The 27,398-nt window shown below is 31.4% G+C and overlaps 3 protein-coding genes across 3 annotated transcripts in view; 1 reads left to right on the top strand and 2 right to left on the bottom strand.

The window, feature by feature from the left end:
- Positions 1–681: 681 nt before the first annotated feature.
- On the bottom strand, positions 682–10,289 carry LOC134725920 (palmitoyltransferase ZDHHC6-like). Its single transcript, XM_063590206.1, has 8 exons — positions 9,872–10,289; positions 7,673–7,764; positions 6,995–7,151; positions 5,884–6,066; positions 4,254–4,412; positions 3,513–3,700; positions 2,740–2,789; positions 682–1,551 (listed from the first exon to the last, which is right to left on the bottom strand). The coding sequence occupies exons 1-8, from the start codon at positions 10,115–10,117 to the stop codon at positions 1,436–1,438; spliced, it is 1,191 nt and encodes a 396-aa protein (XP_063446276.1). The 5' UTR covers positions 10,118–10,289; the 3' UTR covers positions 682–1,435.
- A 223-nt stretch (positions 10,290–10,512) lies between these two features.
- LOC134725918 (dynein axonemal assembly factor 5-like) lies at positions 10,513–20,289 on the top strand. Its single transcript, XM_063590205.1, has 10 exons — positions 10,513–11,190; positions 12,278–12,520; positions 13,617–13,703; positions 15,027–15,259; positions 15,681–15,890; positions 16,206–16,349; positions 17,140–17,308; positions 18,218–18,516; positions 19,181–19,529; positions 20,051–20,289. Exons 1-10 carry the CDS (start codon positions 10,560–10,562, stop codon positions 20,173–20,175), a joined length of 2,490 nt encoding a protein of 829 aa, XP_063446275.1. The 5' UTR covers positions 10,513–10,559; the 3' UTR covers positions 20,176–20,289.
- A 2,298-nt stretch (positions 20,290–22,587) lies between these two features.
- Positions 22,588–27,398, bottom strand: part of LOC134725915 (von Willebrand factor A domain-containing protein 3A-like) — a 43,426-nt gene continuing 38,615 nt past the window's right edge. Inside the window, exons 31-33 of the mRNA XM_063590203.1 lie at positions 25,224–25,321; positions 24,877–24,929; positions 22,588–23,563 (exon numbers count right to left, since the gene is read on the bottom strand). Of these exons, the coding sequence (XP_063446273.1) occupies positions 23,514–23,563; positions 24,877–24,929; positions 25,224–25,321 (201 nt within the window). The 3' untranslated portion in view covers positions 22,588–23,513. The remainder of the gene's footprint in view (positions 23,564–24,876; positions 24,930–25,223; positions 25,322–27,398) is intronic.

Here is a 27,398-nt window from a genome sequence, read left to right as displayed (position 1 = left end):
CCAATTAAATCAATTCTCTATTCAATTTAATTCATAATAAATTCCACTTCCTATGTCCTTTATCATGTTTCTTGATATATAATTCCTAACATTCAAACATTAAAAAGATGAATATTTTTATGATCTACTGATAAAAACTTTTAAAGAAAAAAGAAGAATCAGAGTTATTTCAAATAAAAACCCATATGATAAAAAAGCTTATATGAAAACAATATATCCCAATATGAAATTTACATAAAGAATTTTTATACATAACAGAACTCACTAAGGAAGACTGTTTCATACACGAAATTTATTTTTTTCCAATATTAAATCACTGGAAAGTCAGAATTTTTCATGTGCATTTACTATTGCATTTGTTTGTCAATGGACAAAAATATCAAGATTAACTATTGCCATTTCAGAAAATGTGGCCTACAAATAATAATAAAAAAATTCAAAATGGATTTCATTTTTGCAAAAGCTGTTCCCTCACAATTATAAAAAAATTACAAAACAAATTCTGAATTTACAGTTCTTCTATATTATTGCTATTGTCTTTTGTATTTTGTGTCTATTTGACAGAAGCTAAAAAAAAATGTTGCTGGTATTGTTTTTCTTAGGATGATTAAAATCTGTGGCTGACAAAGTTTAAAATGAGATATGCCAGATATGCATCAAAAACTTTAAAACAACCACATATCAAAGGAACGATGCTTTTATTGTTGTGCTTCATCTTACAGTTTACATATTACAATTTTGATTAATTTGTCTTTGGTTGAAAAACACCATTTGTTATCCTTCTTGGAAGCTTGATTTTGTGATTGTAGTCATAAGAGTAAAAAAAGAAGACATTTTTATATACTAAATATGTCTGCAGGAGGAAGACAAATTTGGATTTTGATAGTGAATAAAATTGGTTTTGATATACTCAACTGAGTATCATGAAAGTATCAAATTATTTCTAAGGTGCACTGATTCAAGATAGATTACCAAAATCACCAAAATAGAACATTCACCAAATATGATTTCCTATAAGACACTATAAAATTAACTAATTTTAGTAAAATCAATTACTGACAGTGCAAGTATTAGTGAGATAAGTAAATATGACATTGCATTGAGAAATCCCCATTCCTTGTAATAACATCTTCTAGAGTATATTTTGAGAAATATAGACCAACCCTTTTCAATTACAAAAATCACCAAATAGAACATTCACCAGATGATTTCCTAAAAAGAAACTATAAAATTTTACAAATTTTAGTAAAACCAATTACTGACAGTGCAAGTATTAGTGAGATCAGTTAACATAACATTTCATTGAGAAAATCTTCATCCCTTGTAGTAATAACATCTTCTAGAGTATAGAGAAATATAGCCCAACCCCTCTCAATGACTAGTATTCATTAAATGGTTTCTACAGTTAAATGCTCTATGATTTAAATGCTCCTCATCATTTGTCTTTCTTGTTTTCATTTATATCTTCCCCTGCATGGTTTTGATCATCACATATAACTTCTACAGCACATCGTCTAGGAAACCAACCTCTGTATCTCTTCTTTGTACTACCTGCAATTCATACAAAAAATTTAATGAAAAAGGGGGAAACTTAATTACATATAAAATTTATGATTTTATTTTAGGATCTTTAAAATTTTTAAAGAGAAATTGGTGAATAACAGCCATCGTGTGTGATACTCAAATTAAGATATGAGAAAGAAGTTTGTCCAAATCATGTTTCTGGAATGCTCAATCCAAAATATTGATGGCCAAAGATGTAGAAGTACTTTTATACTGCTATCATTCTATTAGATTTCAACATCAGGATTTTTTTGGAAATGTAACAACTGTATTGAACGAAAGTATTCAACCAAAGTATGAGTACTTTTCTAGGGTGAACCTATAAAACAGTTTAAGGTGGTACCTAACACTACAGGGAGATAACTCTGTAAAGTCAGCTAAACGTTTTAATTACGTTGTGTTGTAAAAGGAATATTAAGCTTCTTAATGATCAAAATTGTTTTTTGTCAAAGTGCTATATAACCAGTATAATTTTTCTGACAAAACGGTTGGTTCAAAATTTTTGAAATTTTTATATTTTTGTTTAAGGGTCAAAGTAAATAATTTGACAAAATTTCATGGAAATTAAACGAGCCAAATTAATTTTAGTGAAAGTGTTGGGTACCACCTTAAAAACAAAATAATAGAAAAATAGGTATAAATTGATCTAGATAATGATTGCAGTATAAAGAGAACACTAGCATACTGACTTGATAAAATATTAATATAAGGTTTGAAGGTTACATATACTAATTACTTCAAATCACATCACACATTCATACCTTACTTGTAATTGGTAAGAAAATGTGAAAATAATTATTCTGATTTTAAATTATCAGTGTTTTTGGGTGTCTTATATTTACTCAATACTTCTTTTCATTCATATATCCAGTAAATCAACCTTCAGTATCATAAATATCACTTATTAAGAATCGATGTGTAAGTCACAAATTAAATTTTGGTATGGAAGCACAGAAGCTTTCATGGAAACAAATGAAATAAACACAAGAGAAGATAATATCATCACATTAATGATAGTTGTTATCTTGCAGGTAAGTATGACTGTGCTTCTTTGGGTCAAAACTTAAATGCAGCTGAATACTTAATGTTTATTTATCATCAAAATGAATATTTTATGTTATTTACACCCTTAACAGATTCATAGATTCGTAAAAGCATCCATATATGTAATCTCACCTTCTTGAATTTCACCTTCCCTTTTTAATCTTGTTCCATATAACCAATGTCTACACATAAAAGAATTTGAGATTAAGTTATGAATAATAAAATTTCACCTGAATCAAAAAGGCATATACTAGCATTTTGCTGAATACTTTTATTAATCAAAATTGTACTACTTTTCTAAGTATATGGTATAGCATACATTTAAAGTTTATAACAACAAAATATCAAATCTTTGAAGGGGCTGTAGCCAATCTGTAATGCAAGTTAACAAACAAACATGGCTGCAGAAGCGGATTTAGGGAGGAGGCCCTGGTCCCGTGCTGCCCCCCCCCCCCCCCCCTTTTGTGAAAAAATTTAGTTGCTTATATAGGGAATCACTGAAGCGTGAACGAAGCGGGCCCCCTCTAACGCAGTCAATGGGCCCCCTGGATTCTCCACTGGGCTGTAAGTTGACTTATAGTTGCTGACCTTGAAGTCATTTGGTCTCTTGTTAATCATACCACATCTCTTCATTCTATTATGAAGAGGAAATAGTCATTTATTGATATGAACATAAGTTTGTCTCAAACTTTGCTATTAAATAACATTTCTCTGATAATATATGTTTTTAGACATGAAGTTCACTATGTACAAATGTTCTATAGCAGTTTTTATTTGAAAGTTACCATTTGTTATTTTCGTATCTGCTTGCAATCCCCGTGACAGATCTAATGAACTGCAAAGATGATGAGTGACCTTATGAAGTAATATATAGCTATTAACAGGTTTTTAAATGGTTCTATTACCTTTTCCATCTTGTTACTAAAACTTTATCTCCCTTTGTAACTGGTATCCTAGGTTCATCTGTACATGGAAACCTAATGCATACCCTACAACCTTTAGTTATGGGAAACCAGGCACCAGAATAGTCTTCTACTATACTATATTCAAAAGTCCTCTCTCTTTTTTGTGCCTTTTGTTGTATCTGCTCAATCTGTAAAATATTGTAAAAATAAAAGATAGCTAAAAGTATCAAATGATTCCTTTTTGTAATTTTATTGGAGTGTAAAAGCACTCACTAAAAGCTTATTGAAAATGTGTGTAAGTTCAATGCTTTTACAACCTAATATAATTGGAAAAATAAGCAATTCTTATAATTGCATTTTACGCTATAATCTTGAAATTATACAAGTTAAATAACATGGTCACAGAGATCGCATTTAAGTAATATATATAGAATAAGTGTGACATTTCTTTGTGATTACTACTGTTTTCAGTTTGAAAGGGTAAAATTGACAGCCTTAGTCTTAGGCTCATCAAAATTCAATGGCCCTAAAGAATGGAAAATGTTTGGAAACTCTTTTTAAACTTTCATCAACAATACAACAGGCAACTGATCATCATATTCTCTCTAACTTGGACCAGGCTTTTCTAAATGCTTTAAACTAAGGTTTTTTCACCTGCTCAACTTATCACATGAATGACAAACCTTTCCAGTTTCTTAGTTGTAATAAATTCATTATATCTCTTTCACTGGTGGTACTTACAGTAAGTGTAAACTGATTGCATTCCTCCCTGACATTCCAGACAACCCCATCTGACTTAGGATACCCTGTCCATGTGAATACTTCAGCTAGATTAGCCTTCCAGCCTAAGTTATAGGGGTATATAAATTCTTCATCATCATCTCGATCTCTATCTAATGCCTAAAATTTAAAATAATCAAATATATACAAATAAGAAGATGTGGTATGATTGCCAATGAGAGAACTCTCCACAAGAGACCAAATGACAAATAAATAAACAACAATACTGCATAGATGCCTATAGGCTGTGATAAGTTTTCAATTATAATTATGACTTTATTAATTTTCTGTAATTGTAATTCCAATGTCAGGTCTTGTTCAAATCTAATTTACAAAATTTAATGCGAAATATATATCTTCTAAAATTTCATTTACTGGTACAGAGATTACAGTGCAAATCATTTTTACTTCTTTGAAATATTGAGTTTATAAGCTGGCACATTTGATCATCTACCAGTAGCGTATTTTTAGCTTACAATTAAGTAATTGTTTTATTCATTGTTGAAGGCCAGACAGACACCTGTAATTGTTAACATCCATATTCTTCAGTCTTTGCTGGATAGTTGTCTTATTGAGAACCATTTTTTTTTATTTATGAATATATCATACAGAAACAAATGTATTAATGTATTGCCCTCTTTTCCATTTTCATTGTGGTTTTTGGTAATAAGAACATCATAATTTTATCATTTTGAGACCATGTTTAAATGAGATAATGAGATGAATATATTTACTGGTACCCATCAATTTTAAACCACAAAAAGAAAATACAATCGAAATGTTATAAAAATGCAAATTAATCATTATATTAATGCAAATCACACTTCATTATTCAAACTCTTAAAAATGGAGACAACAAAAATGTATCCAAACATAATCATATTTTTAGAACACTGTTTCAGATTCTAATTTTCTGATTGGTTACTTAAATGATTTCAATTTGTATTGCAAACTGCATCAACTTGCAATTCGGAAAAAGCATATCATGATAATTTCAAATGTTGTAACAGACTGATTGTAATAAAAGCAATTATTTTCCAATATTATCTTAGTTTTTTTATATTGAAGAATAAATCACTATCATAGCATCCCAGTGTAATTTCATTACCTGTTGCAGTTATTTCACAAAACATGCCATAATATTGAGTTTTGAATGATAAAAAACAGATCCAGAAAGCTTTCATTTGCTTGTGATTCTCAAATTGTTTATGCTACATGTACTTTGCTTTCTTCTTCATGCTATTGACTGGTAGTTCAGGTTTTTAGAGTATTGTGTTTTCATTAAAATTCCAATTTATAAATCATACTACAATTATAACTTAATTCGACAAAGATTTTTTTCAGGATGCATTATATCAAAACCAGCATACTGTAACTGTTTGATTTTTTACAAATCATTCCCATATTATCAAATATTGGGGAAAATTTCAACACATATTTAACATGTATCTTTCATTATTAAACACAGTTGCATTCTGAAAAACTTGTTGGATTAAAGGTATAAATATTTACAGGACAAATATTATTCAAGATTAACTGTTTGGATACTAAGACCTCCTTTAATATTACTAATACTGTGTGTTGTACTTACTTTTTCTATGATCCATGATTCTATACCAGTTTCATTTTTGATTATACTCCTCATCTGTATGACATACAACATTCCTACAGCTAGAGTTACACCTACTGCTAAACCTATAGCAAACATGGTACCAATAAATCCAAATAGTCCTAGATATACTACAGGCTCTCTTGTATAGTAGAAATAATATTGCTGAAAATGTAGTACAAACTAATAAAAGTAACATGACATTGTTTAATAAAAGTTAGAAAAACATTTTGCAGCCAACACATGTACATGATAAACTTCATAGGGGGACCCTGGGGGGCCTGGGCCCCCCTTTTGTGGGAAAAATTTGGTTGATTATATAGGGAATCATTGAAGCATGACTGGAGCGGGCCCCCTCCCCTTAGGGAAAGTTCTGGATCCTCCACTGAACTTCCTTATTGCAGCATGTTTAAAGGAGTTGATAACAAGGTTCTTTTAAAGCTAACTTGTTTTTAAATCAGTACACAGAACAAAGTAATTATTTCAAATTCTGTAGAGCATGGCAAATATATATGTTAGGTTTTGATATAATCAAATAATAAATAACAAATTGTCTATCGCATGTGCTTTAAAATGTGATTAATAAAAGTACTCAAGTCAACCTTAATGCTTTGGTCATATATTTTACCTCAACTGTTTCGTTTTTGTTTGTTTTTATTACATATTTAATTTGGCTTTCAAGTATTCGGCTTAGTTTAAACAAATAAATATGTTTAAACTAAGTATTCAGCTTTCCTTCCTGCTGAAGGTAAATCCAGAAAACACTACAGACACATGAAATTTATAATATTTTTTTTTTAAATGCAATCAACCTGAGGTTAATTCACAGGTGATGTAAATAAATCTGCCAGGAGCATTATGGAAAAAATGGAAAGAATTCACATTCTTAATATTTTCTTAACTTTGTATTTGATCCTTTGTTTTAAATTCATACTGCATGTATATGCTTGTGATAGAAACTTCTATATCATCTCTAATCACAGGATCCCTATTATTTCATTCAAATTTTGTACAACAACAAAATATGTATTGATGTCTATCATTAGTTTATGTTAATACACAAATTCTTTTTTAAGATTCTTTATACACTTACCCAATTAATTGCCCTATATGTAGATGGAATTAAAATAAATAGAGCGTGAACACAGCCGATTGGTGCAAAAAACAAGAACCATGTAAAATTACCATGGTTAAAATGTCCACAGCAAGTGTTAATCCATGGACAGTGATGGTCCATCTTAATAACACACCTGAAATATAAAGAGTAATACTCATGACATAGCCCATTTATTAAAATTATGTTGAAATAGAAAGTAAAATCATCTAAATCATACCAAAATTGCTTTCTCTATTATCATAATTATAGATTTTTTTATTTTTTTTCACTGTTTTGTGTTTGCAGTATTTGCAATGTATTAACTGATTTGCTTCAACATTCCATATTATGTTTTCTAGCTTAATATTCAGGAAGCTGTGGAACTAAGGTTCAAAAATTGTAAAAAAAATATCATCAGTACCAAAAAAAATCTATGGTTCTGCAGTTCATTAACTTATCACAATGTTAAGGTACAATGTTTCAATGAATATGAAAATGTTGCATAAATAATTTTAAAAGACCAATATTTGTTCATTTCTATATTACTCACTTTTAATGGTTTGTACTATTTAATTTTTTAGAAAATGATTTGTTTAAAAAGTTTATTGACTTTCAAAACACAATTACATTTACTGTAATTTGACCTACATGACCTTTTTCTGTTTTTATTTTTACCTGTCACATTTCCTACAGTGATGTGATCTGGGAGATTTGTATCCTTCACACAGGTTACAATATTGTAAATATTGTTTATCTTCTTCCTCTTCCTGTGAATAAAAAGTGTTTTGTTTATATAAACACATAAATAAAACAAGCATTCTGTGAGTATTGCATGGCAATACATAGTCCCCTACCGGTTAAAAAATCATTGTAATGGAACTAATTCTAACTTGATCTATAGCTTGTCATGGTGTAAACTACAGAATAGAATAGAATATTTTTATTTACCAAATTAGGGCCCCGGGACAGCATATCATACAGACAATATTATCATAAACAATAACATATGCAAAACACACAATAAAAGATATGTAACAAGTGTTATAAAAATAATAAAATAAAATAATATACCACAGAAAATACACTCAACAAAATAGTAGCAATGTATTATTATTCAATGACAATGAATACCATGTTGAAATTGACTCAAGTGCACCCGGTAAGTGTATTTTCACTTTGAAAAGACAAACATGAGGCATTAGTAGTTTGTGCGGAGAAATGTCAATATAAAAAATACAAAAAGAACCCAATAAAAAACAAAACAATTAAGAACTACCACATTTGACTATGAGGTATACCGCAAATAACAAAGTATATTTAATAAAGGATATATTATATGACTTATCTGCAGAAAGCACCAAGAGTCGGTGCTTAAAGGGGATTCCCTACTTGTACTTAATGCAGATTAGTCAAGCTCCTAAATTATTTAAAATATATTTTAAAAACATATTTAAAAACTACATAAAATAACAAACAAACCTACCACTAAATTCTTCAAACAATTTACTGAAGAAAAGGAAAAAAATCTGAAATGTCATTGACATTGAATTGTCATACAAAGTATTTTACAAATCTTTTTAAAAATGAGTTATTTCCCTTTGAACATAAATCTAGTAATAAATATTTCATCAAATATTTAATTCTAGGGAATAGACCACTTTCGAGTTCATCCGTCACCGGAAAAATCTCGTCAATTATACGCGCCTTTATCACCGTCATCTGTGCGTTTAGGGGCGTCATCACTTCCCTTCCAATGTTGAGCGAGTGGTTGGAAAATTATACTATATTGTACGAATTATTCGGCAAATTGCATTCTGAAAATAGACAATCAACACTGCTGTCATTAGGGAATTGTCAGTAAGTAACTACAGAGCAACCATTATTTCTAGTTTATCCTGCACAAAGACGATCACTAAGACGCTTGATGAACGTAAATAGTGCAGGGATACAGGCGAGCCCCTCTATCTGGTAACTGACGTCATAAAGGCGTGCATAATTGACGAGTTTTTGCCGGTGACGGATTAACTCGAAAGTGGTCTATTTCCGGAAAGGGCTTTAACTGAACAAAGAGAAAGCTAAAATCGCGAAAATCAAACTTGACATGTAACTTGTCATGATAAAACATGAATCAAATCAATATCTTCAAGCATGAAGAAAAAAGTTTGGAAAACTGATTTGCTGGACTGACGGATGAACAGAGGGACAGAGTGCAAACCTAAAGTCCCCCTTGACTTCGTTGGTAGGGGACTAAAAAGTTGTTGATCTTAGACTTTGAAAAATACATGAATTTAATTGGTAACACTGGTTTGACAGTTGTTATTTGTGCATACATGTACGTGTATTACATTACCAGACAGACACTTGGATAACTATAACAATTGTCTCTTTATCACAGACAATGATAAATTTATGCTACTTTATAATTGATGTATGTGCATAACCAGTATTACTCAATGCTATGGTTTTTGAATAACCTATATATACACCCTTGTGAACAGACCAGGTTGAACAATGTGGACAGGTAAACAAGAATGTTTAAACCTCCCTGCATGATATGGAAGTGTTTAACGACCTTCACTGGCTTTTCAGCCCTCGCACAGTGGACTTGGTGCCGGAAGGCGTTTCGTGAGCTTTATCATATTTTGATGTGTAGGGTCAGGATCAGGTAAGGACGCCATATGTAGGCATCAATCTTGGTTTTGGTGTGTTATTTTTCTTTCGTTGCCTATTTTGATGTTTTTCTTTAACTTTACAACGACCTGCATTCAGTATGGTCATTGTATGTATATATGTTCCGTATCTCCCTCCTTTAGTAGGAGCACCACCATGGGTAATGGAAACATTATGTGCGTCGGCCGTTTCATTTAAACTTACTGGTTCCCATCCTAAAGGAACAAATCCTGGTCCTTTGAATGCTGCTAAAAGATAGTTATACAGCGTCAAAACATTCCAGAGTAAAAATGTCATCAAATTTATCACTCCTCCTAGTGTAAAAATTGGCCACCACATCAGAGTGTTTCTCACTGAGGCTGCTGATATCAGGAAAATTACTGATAAAGCTATTATTGGACCCCAGTGCAAAAGTTGCATTGGGTTAATTTCTATCCTTTTCGTCGCCATGGCTTATATATATGTTTTTAAAATATAACTTTTAATGTGTTTGAATAAAATTAACTATTGCAATCATATTACTGGTCTAAATGGCATTTGTTCATGTTTTTTGTGTTTTGACTTGTTTTGGTTGCAAACCGGAACCAGTGCGAGCTTTCGAACTTCTCGTGTAAATTTTCCTGCTCTAAAACCCAGTAATCAAATCTGATCTCAATTGTAAATCAAAGGAATACAAAAAATCCTTTGAAGAGAAATGAACTATCTGAAAAAATATTTAATTAAGATTTGAGTATAATAGAATATATTCAAATGGATGATATATGCAAAATAGACCAAGTAAATTCTAAAAGAAGGTTCCATTTTATAGCAATTTTGAAAGACCTTTCGTTACTTCTCGGACCTTTTATCCTTCATCAAAGGGAATCCAGAACGAGGCGTTGCGATCAACAACATGGCGAGCTTGGACCAAAATTCCAATGCCACTCTGCAAGGAATTGCAAGGCATATCAATTGCCTGACAGAAGATAACAGAAATACCAGAAAGAGAGCTTTAGAAGGGATAAGGAAGGACACTTTGGATAGAAATCCATCGTTGCAAGTGTCCGAATTAACTCATATATTAAGCGAAATCATTAAACCATTGTTGAAAGCTTTTTCAGATCCAGTTGAAAAATGCAGAAGCCTGGCAATAAGTACAGTAAAAGATTACTGCAAAGTTATAGAGAAACCAGTGAGATTTTTACCATACATTATGCCAGTGCTTGTACAAAGATTAGGCCAACAAGACATCACAGAATCTTCAGAAGAATTGAGATTGTTGTTAGTGGAATTCTGCTTAGATATTGTAGAATTTTCTGGAAAAGATATTCATATTTTCTTAGATGACTTTATAAAGATCTTACAAAGAACCTTAATAGATGCATACCCTGAAGTAAAGAAGGAAAGCTGTAGATGTTCTTCTGCCATAGCCAAATCAGTACCAGAATATTTTCACATGCAGTCTGAAACTTTAATCAAACCACTGTTGATGTCCATTACTCACCAGCATTCAAAAGTTAGAACACTTGTCATTCAAACAATAGGTATGTATCTGTTCTTAAAGAAGAAGAAAGTTCACAGAGAATATGTATCTATCTACCATTTGTCTATGTTTACCTACCTTACAGTCTAAGCAGTCTTACATGTAGGTTAATAATATACTGTGGATTCCTTTATTTTCGTGGATATCAATTTTCGTGGATTGCTGAAAACTTGCATATTCATGGATATTGGATTTCACGGTTGTGTCAATCTCTGTATACAAAGCCGATTGAAAAGATGATATTTGTTGAACATTTGATTTCGTGGTTCCACTGTACCCACGAAATCCATGAAAATTGGTATCCAACGAATAATAATGAATCCACAGTAAGAAAGAACATGTGGTGTGTATGTTTGCCATGGACACAGAAATTTACAATTATAGGTCACAGTACGGCATTCAACAATGAACAAAGTCCTCTGTGCTACATATTGCGGTGGACATAACAATTCTGATTGTTTGTCCATGACCATCCAACCATCATTGCACCTGTCTGTAATGTCTTGTTAATGCTTAGGAATTTTAAAAAGGTGAAACACTTTTGATCTTAGACCATGTATAATTATACTGTGTGCAATATACATGTATCACCATAGCCAAATACGAACATTGCTACAAACTACATATTTCCACTTGAACAGGACTTTCAACAGATGAAGTGTAATGATTTGTCTACCGATTAAAGAAAACTGTTGATTTCTGAATAAAATATGTCTATCTTAGAGCTCAATAAATTTGCTTCAGATAAACATTTCCATAACTTTACATACAATGTTCATTGTTGGTACTGGCTAGAGGCAGGTAGTTTAAGACAAACTTCATGATAAATAAACATGTGGACAATTTTCTTATCCTACATTGTCCTAAGGTACAAAAATGTACCATTTTAACTTTATTTTTTCCACAGATTTGCACAAATGTCAGGTAAAATTTAAAAAAAACAAATTCGACAACAGAACAACTAAATATGTCAAAATTGAGGAATAAAAGTAGAAAAAAATCAATAGTAAAGTAAAGCCTATTCATACTAGCTGTAGTTCAGAGAATATGCATGCATGCCAGTTGTATATTATATTTCTATTTTACAGGTGATGTTATTCAGTATGGTAATGGAAAAGCAGTAGACACAATTGTGTCTCATTTTGCCCAAAGATTATTTGATGATTCTCCTGCTGTCAGAAAAGCTGTTGTTATGGTAACAGGTCATTGGTTATTAGATTTGCCTGATAGGTACTCATTCCATCATAAGTTAATGCCACTCTTGTTGACTGGAATATCAGATACCCAACCTGAGATTCAGGAAGTGGCAGACTCATTGTGGTATGATGTAGGTGAGTACCAGTAACCAGCTTTCAATAAATGTTCATGAATCATGATACTAAAAAAGGCAAAGAACAATAGAAAGTCATTGAAAATAAGATGAATTTATTTACTATCAAAATATACCTTTAATCAATAGGCAGTGATTGTATCTTTTAAAACAGTTAAATGTTATCATGTTTTTCTAATAAATTTATCATGTTTATATTTTGTTATAGATATATTCTGTTGAACATGTGAAAATGAATGCATTTTTATACGCCCGTTGTCTTTTAGACGGGGTGTATAATGGTATACCGATGTCCGTCCGTCGTCCACACTTCGGACAATAACTCAAAAAAACTGTCACCAATTTCCATGAAACTTGAGTGAATTGTTTATATCTATTGACGTAAGCTCCCTTTCGTTATTTTAAAATTTCAGATTTTAAGTTTTGGATTTATGGGGCTTTATTCATAAAAAAGGGGGGATTTTCAACACTTCGGACAATAACTCAAAAAGGCTTTCACCAATGTTCATGAAACTTTGGTGAATTGTTTATATCTATTGATGTAAGCTCCCTTTCAATTTTTATAAATTTCAGATTTTAAGTTTTGGATTTATGGGGCTTTATTCATTAAAAAAAGGGGTATTTTTAACACTTCGGACAATAACTCAAAAAGGCTTTCACCAATGTCCATGAAACTTTGGTGAATTGTTTATATCTATTGATGTAAGCTCCCTTTCAATTTTTATAAATTTCAGATTTTACATTTCTGTGTTATGAATTTTTATGCTTTAAAAAGGGGGGATTTTCAAATTTTAGGACAATAACTAACACTTTCACAAAATTTTATGCAACTTTGATAAATTGTTTATATCTATTGACCTTAATAATGCCAATTTTTTTGTGCATTTTCATTTATTATTGGGGGGGGGGGGGGGGGGGTATTTGACAGGGCTCACACTATTTCTAGTTATAAATAAATTCATTTAAAGCATAAAAGACAAGTTAAAAGAGCAAAGGGCGTATCATGCGCCAAACCGCAGCCCTTTATTTTTTTCTGTCATGATATTTCCAACAAATATTCATGTATATTCTGTATGCATGTTTTGATATATTTTCAGGCTTAAAATTTGAAAAAGAAAATGAAAAAGACTTCAAAGACAAACTTGATTTTGAAAAAGAGGCTCCAAGTCATTATCCTCCAAATGGTTAGTATATAATATATATGGAAGCAAGTTAACTCGTACCAACGAAAACTCGTACCATGCTAACTCGTACCAAAAAAGTTTACTCGTACCATTGGGAAGTTGTACCACTGCAAACTTGTACATGTACCATCAAAAATTTATTAAAAATTACGAATATTTTATGGTATTTTTTTGTAAACTTAATAAAACTAATGTTGAATAACTTGAATTTTATACTGGATTTTATAGACAAAAAAACGAATGTTTTTCTAAAAAGCTTTATTTTTTTTACGCTATTCTTTCAAAGTAGTTATAATCCAGAAGAAAGAAAAAAAACAATGCTTTAACTGTACCTTAAGTTGAATGCTTTGTTTACAATTGTTGAAAGCCATGCGCTTTTTGGCGGGAAAATTCGGGAACAGGAAACGGTTACATTTCATTGTAACTTGTTTAAAATTATAAAAAGTAAGAATTTCATTTTGGAAATAATTTTGATTAACTGTTAGGATTTATTCATGAAAAATTACTTTGGAATGATTAAAAATTAAATTCAATAATTATCAGTAAAAGTTTTAAAAAATCTTTTCAAAGGAGACAACAATGCAAATCTGCCAGGGTATTTTCTATCCAATAGACAGGGAACATTAGCTACAAATTGGTCATTGTACTTTCAAATTATATACATTTTACAGACTTGAGATGTATTGAGTGAAAGTAAATTACATACATCATTTAACACCATTTAAATAAGTTGGTACGAGTTAGCAGTGGTACGAGTTTGCAGTGGTACGAGTTTGCATTGGTACGAGTTTTTGTAAAGTGGTATGAGTTGACGTTGGTACGAGTTTACAATGGTACGGGATAACTATAATTCATATATATATATATATATACATAAGTATGTCTGAGTCAGTGACAACCCTACAACAGATGTATCCATCGGATCGCCATCAATGATGGTGATACATGGCTGTGTACATTATGTATATACAACTCGTCTAAACATCAACCCAACAATGTTAGATCTGTAAATTTGCTTTCAAATTTACAGATCTAACATTGTTGGGTTGATGTTTAGACGAGTTGTATATATATATATATATATACTAGTATATAAATATACTTTTCACTTTTTTGGTCTTTTGAAAAATGTTGTTTGTGGTGTTTCTTAATCTTATTTGATTAACTGTGTAGTAAGAAGAGAAATTATTAAGATATTTGAATTTGAATCTTATTAATAATTTAGAGATATTGTCTTTGTTATCAAATATTGGTGTAGAACTAGATTCATTGAACAATCTTTTTTTGTGAACTATAATCTTATTTAGTGTTGATTTGTTTTAGTGGAGAGACCCAATCTTGGATGTCGAGTATTAGTCAATAGAAATCTATCAAAGATCGTCAATGGTTTAATGAGAGATATCGTGGACTGGGTTGCACCCACCCGACTTAAATCTGCATCACTGCTCTATGTACTACTTCTAAACGCTGAGGATTACATAACACAACACATGACACCATTGATATCTGGCATGAATAAAGCATGTGCAGACCAGGAAGTACAAGTTGTCAAAGATGTAAGTATTATAACTAATAGTTCTCTATATGATTGACAATAAGAAAATGTGGTTTAAATGCCAATGAAACAACTATCCACAAGAGATGATATTCAAATATATAGCACAAGCTTTAACAATGAGCAAAACCCATACCTGACACAATGTATAACAATTCAATCAAGAAAACCCATTGAACAGCTTGATCTGTGTACAAAACAATAAATGTTGTCTTTTTTCTATATTAAGATACAAATGAAGCACTTAAAAAAATATATATATATTTCACAATTCATTCAATTCTTTAAGACTTTTTACTAGAAATCATCTGAAAACTACTGAAAAGATAAGAGATCTTTACAACTTATGGTTTAAAATTAAATCATATTTATTAGTACACCAATTACATATTTGATCTAAGTTGATGAATATTTGTTTGCAGGTACAGAGAAGTGCAGAGCTTGTGGGTTACTTTGTGGAGCCAGAAGTCTGGTGGAAACTAGTACAAGGCAACATCAAATCTACACAGTCATATACCTCACTTATGATTCTAGCAAACATCATGAAAGGAACAGAAAGGAGTAAACTGAAGCCATATCTATCAGACATATGTTGTACTCTGGCAAATCCTGATATATGCTTAACCATCACGGTATTGAAAAAGTATTTCTTCTCATACTTTTGAAATTGTAGAATATTAATGGCTCAAATGTGTTGTATGCGTAAACTAGTATACAAATACTATATATACAATTCAATTACAGAAGAACTTTCACAATTTACTTCACATTATATGACCATTGAATACATAAAAACAATTTTACACAGACACAGGCCATTGACAGGTATTGGCTAATCTGATCAAATCCTTTTTTTCCACCACAAAACTTTAAAACTAAAAAGAATCTGATTTAAAGACATTTTGTAACTTCTTAAACCGAAATTAAATTGTTGATTTTACTTTCAGACTCCACTACAGCAACAGTTATTGAAATGTATGGGAACAATGATGGCGGTTGGACAGACAGATGTCAGGGATGTCAGTCAGATCATATTCAACGTACTGATAACTGTTATAGCTCTCAAACAAGCCGACTCAACAGCTGAAGAGGTATTCAATATTAGTTAAGCAGGTTTTTGTATTAAATGGTAAAGAAAAATTTACACTGATAAATCCTACTTATCGTATAAGACATTAAATATCAGTTCATTTACAATCTAATGAATAAACAGAGAATTGACAAACTAAAGCTAATCACTAGTGCACATATTCTTCTACAGAAAGTGAAAACATATGGACTTCATCCAAAAATACTCTTTTCTGAAAATTCAAATGGTATACTTAACTGTAAAAATTGTGTGTTTTTTTTTTTAAACACATCTTACTCTAATAGTTTTACTTTTTTGTTAACTTTGGAATATTTTTATTTCTACATGTGTTAAAAAGGTATATCGGCAAGTAATAGTAAATTTCCAAATAGATTTTTCTCTCTCACTTCATCAAAAAAATATCTTGGTAACTGTAACATACATTGTACGTCATATTAATTTGAATAGAATAATGAGGGGGGATAGGAGGGGTCCTAATCCCGAAATCCCGGGCTTAAAAACACGAAATCCTGAGGTCTCGAATTTAAATAAAGTAAATCCCGACGTCCTGAAATTTCGAAAACAAGAATTCCCAGATCCTGAAATCCCGAGCTTAAAAACATCCGATCCCGGAGTCCCGATAAAGGTCCTATCCCCCCTCAATAATGAGTTTCAAATTAAAAGGGGAGACAACTGAATTCAATACTCAAAATTAGAAGAAAAAAAATGAATGTACAACAGAGAGATGGTATTTATTTCATAGAATTTGTAATTTTTTTTAATTTAAGCAATTTTTTTAATTTCTGTTACAGGCTCATACTTTGCTTGACAAGTTGTCAGAGGTGGAAGGATTTTCAACAAAAGATGAATTATTCAGAAAACATACTAAGCCATTGATTAATTCATTTGAAGATAGTTATGTTATGTGGAATACACATACACCAGAAAGACTTGTATTAGATACTCTACTGATCGAGTCAGGTATACTTTGAATTTCTTCATTGAAAATATTGAGAATAGTGACAGTTCTAGATATTTGTAAGTCATGCCTAAAATTCTGACATTCAGATTAAGGTCACGTTTTTTTTAATTTGTTGTTTACTTTGTTGGTCTCTTGGCCAGATTTTTATGCCCCACCTACGATAGTAGAGGGGCATTATGTTTTCTGGTCTGTGGCTCCGTTCGTCCGTCTGTGCGTCCGTTCGTCTGTTCAGGTTAAAGTTTTTGGTCAAGGTAGTTTTTGATGAAGCTGAAGTTCAATCAACTTGAAACTTAGTACACTTGTTGCTTATGATATGATCTTTCTAATTTTAAAGCCAAATTAGACTTTTGACCCCAATTTCACGGTCCACTGAACATAGAAAATGAAAGTGGGAATTTCAGGTTAAAGTTTTTGGTCAAGGTAGTTTTTGATGAAGCTGAGGTCCAATCAACTTGAAATTTAATACACTTGTTGCTTATGATATGATCTTTCTAATTTTAAAGCCAAATTAGACTTTTGACCCCAATTTCACGGTCCACTGAACATAGAAAATGAAAGTGGGAATTTCAGGTTAAAGTTTTTGGTCGAGGTAGTTTTTGATAAAATTGAAGTCCAATCAACTAGAAACTTAGTACCCTATAATATAATCTTTCTAATTTTAATGCCAAATTAGATTATTACCCAATTTCACGGTCCATGGAACATGGAAAAGGATAGTGCAAGTGGGGCATCCGTGTACTTTGGACACATTCTTGTTTAATCTTTTTTTATTCAAAGAATAAAAATTTATAGTGAAAGTAAATATGGAGTATGACAGAAAAAGCTACAAAATATCAAAAATATGTACATGACATCTAGGGTGTTTTAAACAAAAAGTTGTATTTATGGATTTTTTTTCTTTCAAATAGGACCAATTGTTGGAGAATTGTTAGATGAAGTCATGGCCATATTAGTACCCTGTCTCGACCCAAAAAAGGATGCTGAAATGAGGGTTAAGTTCTTCAGCCTTCTATCCCAACTCCTGATGAATGCTAAGGAGACATTAGACTCACAGGGAAAGTTTGGAGACATATCAGTGATCGTGGTCAGGGATATAGTTATACCTAATATGGTGTGGCAAGCAGGAAGAATAGCATCAGCCATCAGAACTAGTGCTGTGTCATGTATGTGGGCATTGTTACAAAGTGGAGTCTTGGATAAAGAAAAGGTTTGGAATTTTTTTATGTTTCTTATCTTACTTTTATTATTGTCTGAGAATGTTAAAGAGTATACAAGATTTTGAAACTACATTTGTATTTCCAAATGCATTTGTATGTTACTTAACGTTACCTGAAACTGTTATTTCTGCCAAAGTGTTTTTCACATAAATGATAAATTTTCTACTTTTCACAAAAAAGTCTTATGTTATTAATTGCTTTTAAGAATTTAGATTTCTTATTTCATCCTTGTTTTCAATAAGCAGTGAAAAAATTAAAGGATTATATTCCGTCATTCACAAAGTCATTTGTTACAAGGTAATGTATTGGACGTATAATTGTCATAGAACCTTTTTTCACTCAATCAAAAATTTGTTCCAAAAGATGAGTATATTTAGTTCAGTTCAATAAATTTGAGGCTTTTCCCATAAATCCTATGACATCTACAAAGTAGAAAGAATCACTAGCTTATATGTTATGCTTCAAGGATTCAAATTATTAATTATTCTTAGATGTGATCCTAAGATACTAGTTATGACTTTAATTTCTGGTCATTTTCATGTTGAAATTCGATTTAACTGTAATATTAGCTTTTATTTTCTCATATAAGTTTGCATCAAGCCAATTTTGGAGCAAAGCTTAATTTGTAATTGAATATAATTTACGTATTTTCAGATGCAACCTGTTGTTGAAGATCTAATCACACAACTTAAAACCTCCATGGACAGTGACAACAAGAATACACGACTGGTTTCTTGTCGTGTGATGACCAGGCTGCTAGAGCTCATGAATAACTCCCTCGACCAGGACAATCTGTACAACTTCTACCCAGAGTTACTGAAGCGGTTAGATGATAGCAGTGATGAGATCAGAATTGTTGTATCTAAAACATTCCTTGCATATTTGGAATGTTTTGAAGGGAAATACAAGGTAGATCTGTATAGGCTACACCTAGAGTCTATTTATAAAGGTCTACTAGTGCATCTTGATGATCCTGATGCTAAAATACAGAATGCAATACAAGGTAGGTGGATTATATTAAAAAATCAATATTATACAGACTTGAGCAACTGAAAATATTTATACATGTATATAGACATATTTCAATTATATTTAAAAACATATATTTTACATGTGGATATAATGTGTAAAGAACTACTTAATCAAGAACATGTTTGACAAAAATGTGCATAATCTTATATCTTTAAATTTCATTTTATTGTTACATCTAATTTCAGAGAATCATGCTATAATGAAACAAGTGTAATTTTTTTAAAATTATTTAAAGGTCATTACATTGATGATTATATATAGGACGTACTTAATTCAAATGACTTTCCACATTTAGACTGTCCTTAGTCATATAAATCCTCATCAAAATAGGAGTAGATCATATTCATGTCATCTGACCAACATCTCTTATGATTTCTCAGTGTTTCCTGTTTGGCTTAAATGATTTAAAAAGATGTTGAACAAAAATGTATTTAAAAAATGTATATGATTACTTTTTCATGTTTTTTATTTGTTTTTGTGTTCTCTATACAGAGGTTCTGAAAGAAGCAGGAAAATTCTCTCCACAGATGTTAATCACAGAAATAGAAGGTGTCAAACACAAGCATCGGACAAATAGATATTGTGAAGAACTTATAAAGACATTTAAATCTTCTTAATAGAACTTTATTAAAGATTTATATACAAATGTATTAATATATAATATGCTGATGTGTTCAAACACCATATCATGTCAAGTTTTATTGGTATTCATAAAATCATTTCAGAACTGAGTTACTGAGTTCTTTGTAATCCACAACTATTTATAAGTACCTGGTATTCAGCTGCAGTTTTGCTATTGCTATGTTTTATGGACTGTTATGCAACAGACATGTATATCTCTGCAAGCTTTTTCTTAAATAGACAGTAATTTAAATGAGATTAAACTTGGAATTAATCTTCTAATGATGTATCCAAGAATATTATACAAATAAATAAATGATTTTAGTTTTTGACTCACCTGTGATGAATTCCACAAAGTAAGATAAGTTACTCTTCCAAGCATAAAATTAATTTACTGCTCAGGTCCATTTCAGAATAAGCACTATAGAAATATTGTTGATATTTGGTATACTATAAGATGAAAGATAGTTTTCTGATTTAGTAGATAGATATATTAAGAAGATGTGGTATGAGTGCCAATGAGACAACTCTCCATCCAAGTAACAATTTATAAAAGTAACCATTATAGGTAACTCTCCATCCAAGTAACAATTTATAAAAGTAAACATTATAGGTCAAAGTACAACCTTCAACACAGCAAGCTTTAAAGGGCCCCAAAAAATAATAGCGGAAAAACATTTAAACTGGAAAACTATTAGGCTTATTTATGACAGACCATTTATTTCTGTGATCTTGGAATATAATTATCAATCACTCAATATCAAGGAACATATGTCTAGCTCTGAATGTGAGTTCTAGGGATTACAATCCGGCAGCAGCTACAACATAAATGTTTGTATAAAGCTTTCTTATTTCAGAAGTCAGAAAACTTTGATGCTCCATACCTTGTAGTTGCCTTATGTTATGAAGTTTCCATTAGCTGGGTCTGTTTGAAATTGTTCTCATTTTCATGGTTCAATGAATGCATGGAAAAAAAATATGATTTTATTTTTGTCATGTAAAATACTCATTATTTATGAGTAATAGAATAACTATATTTGAGATATGGGTTTCTTGCAAGGTCTACAAGCGATAGGGTCATTCTATTTGAAGGATGGAATCATTATAAGGTATACATGTCTGTATGATAGATTTTATGAACCCATGACCTTGTTTTCATGGTTCATTGATCAATGTTAAGTTTTTGTGTTTTGGTTTGTTTTTCAATTACTAATCGCAAAAAGTCAGCTATATTCAATGTATGAAATAATTGTAAGTTATTCATATCTGTCTGTCCGGTATCATCTGACCTTGGCCTCATTTTCAAAATTCAGTTGTTAATGTTAAGTTTTTGTGTTATCTGTTTTTAAATTAGCATAAACAATAGGTCAACTATATTTGGTGTATGGAATAATTGAATGGTGTACAGGTCAAACAAAATTGATTTGAAATTCACCACAGAAATAGATCTTTGAAATGTTAAATTTATGTTATGCTTGTAGTAAAACCTTTATATTGAAGACATTTTGGCGTGTGTACTCTTATTCACACAATTATTTCTCACATTTTCTAAGGAACTACTTCCGAATCAGTCAGACAATTTCATCCTTATTCTAAGTACTATAGAGAAGAATAATTTTACATTTAGTCAGTGATGAATAAATATGTGTGCACTTTTCAGAATCTGTCAGACACCCACTTCTTGTTATACATTACTTTGCATTATGAGTGGGGTATGCTTAGTACTACAACTGGTGCAATCTTGTGTGCCTGTTTAATGATGAAATAGGATGGCTGTAACATCAAGCAACAAATGTAATAGATATAAGATGTGGTATTCATGAGTGCCAATGAGACAACTCTCCATCCAAGTCACAATTTGTAAAAGTAAACCATTATTGGTCAAAGTACAGTCTTCAACACAGACCCTCAGCTGTCACTGTACAGTAAGCCATAAAGGGCCCCGAAAATGACTATAGCATAAAACCATTCAAACAGGAATGCACATTTAGGACGAACATGTTACTTCAATATGATATAATATCTACTTGGTATTGAACCATCATTCTAAGCTGTATTTTGAACATGCTAGTTCAGAAGGTAACAGTCCCTATAGAAACTTTGTCACACTATTCTGATTCCAAGCAAAACAGGATATGCTTTTATGCCTTTATGAGGCTATGCCCAGCTTTACTTTACCTAGCTGGGCATGCAAACCACAACCTACCACATTCAAAGAGAGCATGTAACCATGAGACTTACAAGTGTGTGTAAGCTTCAAGACCAGGATGACTTTATTTATGAATACATTCCTGCATCTGGAAAAATTCTTCTAAAATGAAATTAAATCCTTGGTATTCAAAGATCATATCATGAATGAGATAATGTTCAATGAGTTTTCCTGCATGTGAACAAAGACAAAAAAGAAATTAGTAGACTATTTTTTACTCTGTATATTTTTAACAAATACTGTAAAATACATTCACAGACTAGTTTCAACAAGCATGCATAATTAAATGATATACTGTATAAAGGGACATTTCTTGTTTGTCTAGCTACGATATATAATCATTATTGACACCTTCAAAATGCAAATATTTCACCTTCGAAAGTTTCTTTTGTAAAAAAAGATCAGGCATAAATATCCAAATATACAGTATACATTTTTACAAAAAGTTTCTATTCACAACATTTAGTATCAAAACCTATATAACTAATAGCAGGTCCATTACCATATTCAGAGATTCTCTAATTCTGTTCAGATTTTAAGTGTGAAATTCATAAAATGTTCTGAATAAATATTTATCTAACAAGATTTTTTTTCTACCTAAAATATAAAAAGCTTATAAACTCAGAATTTTACATTAAATTTATAATTTATTTTGATTAAACATATCTTTTCATTTTAGCCAAGAATAAGTTTCTGATTAACTACATGTTAAGCTACTTTTAAACATAAACAATACTAAAAAAATAACATTTTCACTGAAATACTTCAGTGATAATTCACAAAAACATTCTGTTTAAAATAATTACATGTAATGTTTTTGTTCCCTTCAATATTCCAATTGTATTTTGTTTTTAATATTTCAAACCATTTTGAATTGAAAATTATCAAATTATCAACTTGTAACATTTTTATCACAATATCATTCAATAAATAAAATTTCATCCAAAATGAACATGTATTACCCAAAACATGATAAAATGTTATAAAATATAAAATATAAATTGCCTTTTAATAAAATATATCACAGACTGTCAAATAAGATCTTTTCTCCATATAAATGTTCGAAATAAAAAGATCTCATTCAAAAATAAAATGCACTATAAATGTCCATCAACTTCCAACTTTTCATCTGGCTGAAGTCCTTGGTTTCCCTACTATGAAAGGGGGAGCATTTCCTGGAAACAAAGAGAAAAATAAATGATTAATATATAACATTGATTTCTTTATCTATCTTACTTATTTTTTGTCATAATTATAGATTATCGGTGATCATCTCAACGAGATTGATTTTCTCGCTTGAGTCGGGGCGGTGAAAGCGAGAAAGGCAATCAAGTTGAGATGAACAATGATAATCTTTTGATCGCTATTTTACCTATGACGACGTTGTCAATTTCATGTCAATTTTGTTAGCAACGTCACGTGCATGCTTAGTTTCTAGCGATAATTTTCCATCTCAAGCAAGTAGCATATGAAAATTATCACAAAAAAAAGATCATAGGAAAAAGGCACAAAATAGCGATAATAAATGAAATTTAATCCTTCAATTTTGTATATTTTCCAAAATTGAAAAGATATTCTAACCCTTGTTACAATTTTTTCAAATTCTTCCAAACCACGCATCTCTATTATATTCAATCTTTCCACAAAGCTTCTTTATCACGCAATATGATTAAGAAGGTAATCAATTATTTAATGACAAAACAATAACTAAACAAGTCTGTTGTTATTTATGTATTATTGTCATTTTGTTTATTTTCTTTGGTTACATCTTCTGACATCAGACTTTGACTTCTCTTGAACTGAATTTTAAATGTGCGTCTTGTTATGCGTTTACTTTTCTACATTGGCTAGAGGTATAGGGGGAGGGTTGAGATCTCATAAACATGTTTAACCCTGCCACATTTTTGCGCCTGTCCCAAGTGAGGAGCCTCTGGCCTTTGTTAGTCTTGTATTATTTTAATTTTAGTTTCTTGTGTACAATTTGGAAATTAGTATGGCATTCATTACTGTAAACCAATTTATTTATTTTTGCGACTTTCGCGTGTAGAAAAATATTGCTAATATAAATCATCGCGAATATGTGATACTATGTCTTATTTCTTACTTTACTACATCAAGTTTACTGGAGAATCGCGAATTTAAATCGACGCGAAATAGACATGAAAGGGAGGAACGCGAAATAAAGTATCCGCGAAAAATAAGTTGGTTTACAGTATCACTGAACTAGTATATTTGTTTAGGGGCCAGCTGAAGGACGCCTCCGGGTGCAGGAATTTCTCGCTACATTGAAGACCTGTTGGTGACCTTCTGCTGTTGTTTTTTCTATGGTTGGGTTGTTGTCTCTTTGACACATTCCCCATTTCCGTTCTCAATTTTACAGTCAAATAGAATTTTTTGACTCTATAAAAAAGTAATACATGTAACATTATGAAGTTGCTTACAATCCCTTTAATTTTGCCTTAGACATACAATGTTTGATAATACTCACCTTTATTAGATGCAGGCTTTTCACTTGTTGATACTTTTGATTGGTACAAAGATCTACAAGAGAATGAAACATATGAATACTTTCAAAGCAGAAACAAATGAGAAAAATCATTAATGTTTATATATCAAAATTTAAAAATAGCGTTGTATAAGAAACAATGATAAATCCATTTTATTCAGCTTTCGAGGCATCAGTTCTAGGTAATAAAATAGTCATTGCATACCTAAAATTACATTTATTACAAACTTTTATACACCTGTTTGGCATATTTGCCATGTCAAGATACTAATAAATATTTAGATCAACAAAACCCATAAAAATCAGCAATGCACATTAATTATACATACCTGTACTGTCTTGCCTGAGCCAAGTATTTTCTAGCAAGAGCTATTTCTTGTCCAAGTCTGCGTAGATCATCACCTTCAAATTCAGGTAAATGTGGATACTGAAAAAAATAACATTGAGTTAATTCATAATATTCCATAAGAATCAACTAAACACAACAGGAATAGTTTCAGGTGAGAAAAATCTATACAAGTGTATTGTAATAAAATATAATATAAAAGTCTGACTGTTGGACTAGAGTCATATAATCTTATTTTAATGGTATTCATAAGACGCTACTAAAGGCAATTTGAAATTACAAGATAGTCAAGTTTGCTTATAATTTTTTTTTTTACATTCTATTAAATAAAATAAACAAAAGTGAAACTTGAATATTTTCCTTTTCATCTCTGCAGGACTATACAACCTGATTATTTGAATACTTTAGACTTAATATATGGTTAACCTTTTTAAAAACATTGCAGCCTTCTTTATATATTTAACATATAGTACAATACTGTTCAGGAATTCATTGGTGTTCCGTTATATCAACCTATGACCTAAATTTCAATCATGTGTTTTTGGCTAGGTTATGACTTTTTTTTATTTACCTTTTTGCTAATCCCTGCTGACCCGGCTGCTTGAACTTTTGATGCATTCAACAATCACTTTTCGATTGTGGTGTCAGATATTTTGTTTTATAACGTCAAAATTTTATGGGAACATGTGTGATATCAAGTAATGGCGGACAAATAGCGATAAGGTGTATCATGTATGTCCCTTTCTTGTAAATCTATGGTAATGTAATGAATATTGTATTTTGGTATTCTCCCCCTTTTCAAGAATTTATATCATGTATATGTTTTTGTATGTATTTACAGTTATAGCAATAGTGTTATCATTTACTTTGCTCTTTTTAAGGCGGGGTAATCAAGTTTCATCATTCATATATATGTTTGTCAGTTATAATTAGTCACCCCACTGTTTTTTTAAAGGTTGTTCTTTGTTTCATAATTGTTATTTAACTATTAATGAACGACATATCCTGTTTTGTTGACCTAGTTTGCAGAGCCCTACCAGGTGCCCTACCAGCCCTACCACTGGAGCTGTAGTGCCCTACCAGGTGCCCTACTTGCCCTACCAAGTTATGTGTCACTTTTTCATTGGTTAAGAGAGTTAATTGTTTTATGATTATTCAGGTTAATTGGGGGAGTATAAATAGGGGGTTAGGCATTATTTTAGAGTAGTTAGAAGACAAGAGTTTTGTAGTCTGCAGGGTGAATTTATTGTAATACCGTCCGTATACTATGCATTGTTAAATTGCGTATATTCCACATGTCTTTTTAATACAAGTTGAACTTATCATAGACTTCGAGTTTCTTTTAGTTATACACTACTCAAGGATCCATTTATAATTTATGTGACCAGGAACATTCTCAGGACAACACTACCTGAAACTTAACAATACTTGGAGAATTAACCTGAGAGAAAGCGGAGTACTACAGGAGTATTAGGAAATTGCCATCACTTTCATTCGTCGTCGTCAGGTTCAGGCTTCGGGCATTCTTAGTTCTTCCTGTTACTCGACCGTCCTCTCCGTTTTTCGTCACATTGGTGGCAGCGGTGGGATTTTTATTGAGTGACTTTGATAACTTTAATGACATTCAGTTGTGATATTTTTCTCTTGGATTTATTGTCATGGAAACTCCAAGGATAATGCGGAGGTCATCTACTCGGGCTCCAAGGTCCGTTGGGGTAAGGCAAGATAACTGTAGATCTAGATTATTTTCACCTGCAGACTCGGGAGTTGAGGTTTCACCATTCCCCATGACTCCTCTGGAAGCACACTCTGGGAAGAAAGCTGGCGACCCGAGTTTTCGGAAGTTTATGCATTCGTCACCCAGGAGCTACCAGAGTATGGAAGTTGTTGGTGCGGTCAATGGTTTGGAGACCAAATGTAGTTGGGGTTGGTTTTGGTCTGTATGGATTTGCTTTCTTGTTGTATGCAGTGGCTGTGTAATTTTTGTGTGGATGTACTTCCCAGAGAATAAGGTAGTCCGAAGGTCCCAGGAATATGTAATGACTGGTCTTTTTATAATTATTGGACTCCTTGTTTCGACATTAGGCATCAAGATTGTTTGGCGCTCTAGTAAGAACGGTGAACGCCATATGACCGACTTGATGTATGATGAGGATGG

The sequence above is a fragment of the Mytilus trossulus genome, chromosome 7, assembly GCF_036588685.1.
Source record: "Mytilus trossulus isolate FHL-02 chromosome 7, PNRI_Mtr1.1.1.hap1, whole genome shotgun sequence".
NCBI classification, from domain to species: domain Eukaryota; kingdom Metazoa; phylum Mollusca; class Bivalvia; order Mytilida; family Mytilidae; genus Mytilus; species Mytilus trossulus.
The sequence above is the reverse complement of the archived record's forward strand: the minus strand, read 5'-3'. Positions and strand labels throughout refer to the sequence as shown.

Coding starts and splice junctions, on each gene's coding strand:
- LOC134725918 (XM_063590205.1), top strand. CDS start 10,560: ATGGCGAGCTTGGACCAAAATTCCAATGCCACTCTGCAAGGAATTGCA. Junction 11,191..12,277: donor ACTTGTCATTCAAACAATAG/GTATGTATCTGT, acceptor TCTATTTTACAG/GTGATGTTATTCAGTATGGT. Junction 19,530..20,050: donor AATACAGAATGCAATACAAG/GTAGGTGGATTA, acceptor TTCTCTATACAG/AGGTTCTGAAAGAAGCAGGA.
- LOC134725920 (XM_063590206.1), bottom strand. CDS start 10,117: ATGGCGACGAAAAGGATAGAAATTAACCCAATGCAACTTTTGCACTGG. Junction 4,413..5,883: donor AATCATGGATCATAGAAAAA/GTAAGTACAACA, acceptor TTTAAATTTTAG/GCATTAGATAGAGATCGAGA. Junction 2,790..3,512: donor TTAGTAACAAGATGGAAAAG/GTAATAGAACCA, acceptor TTTTATGTGTAG/ACATTGGTTATATGGAACAA.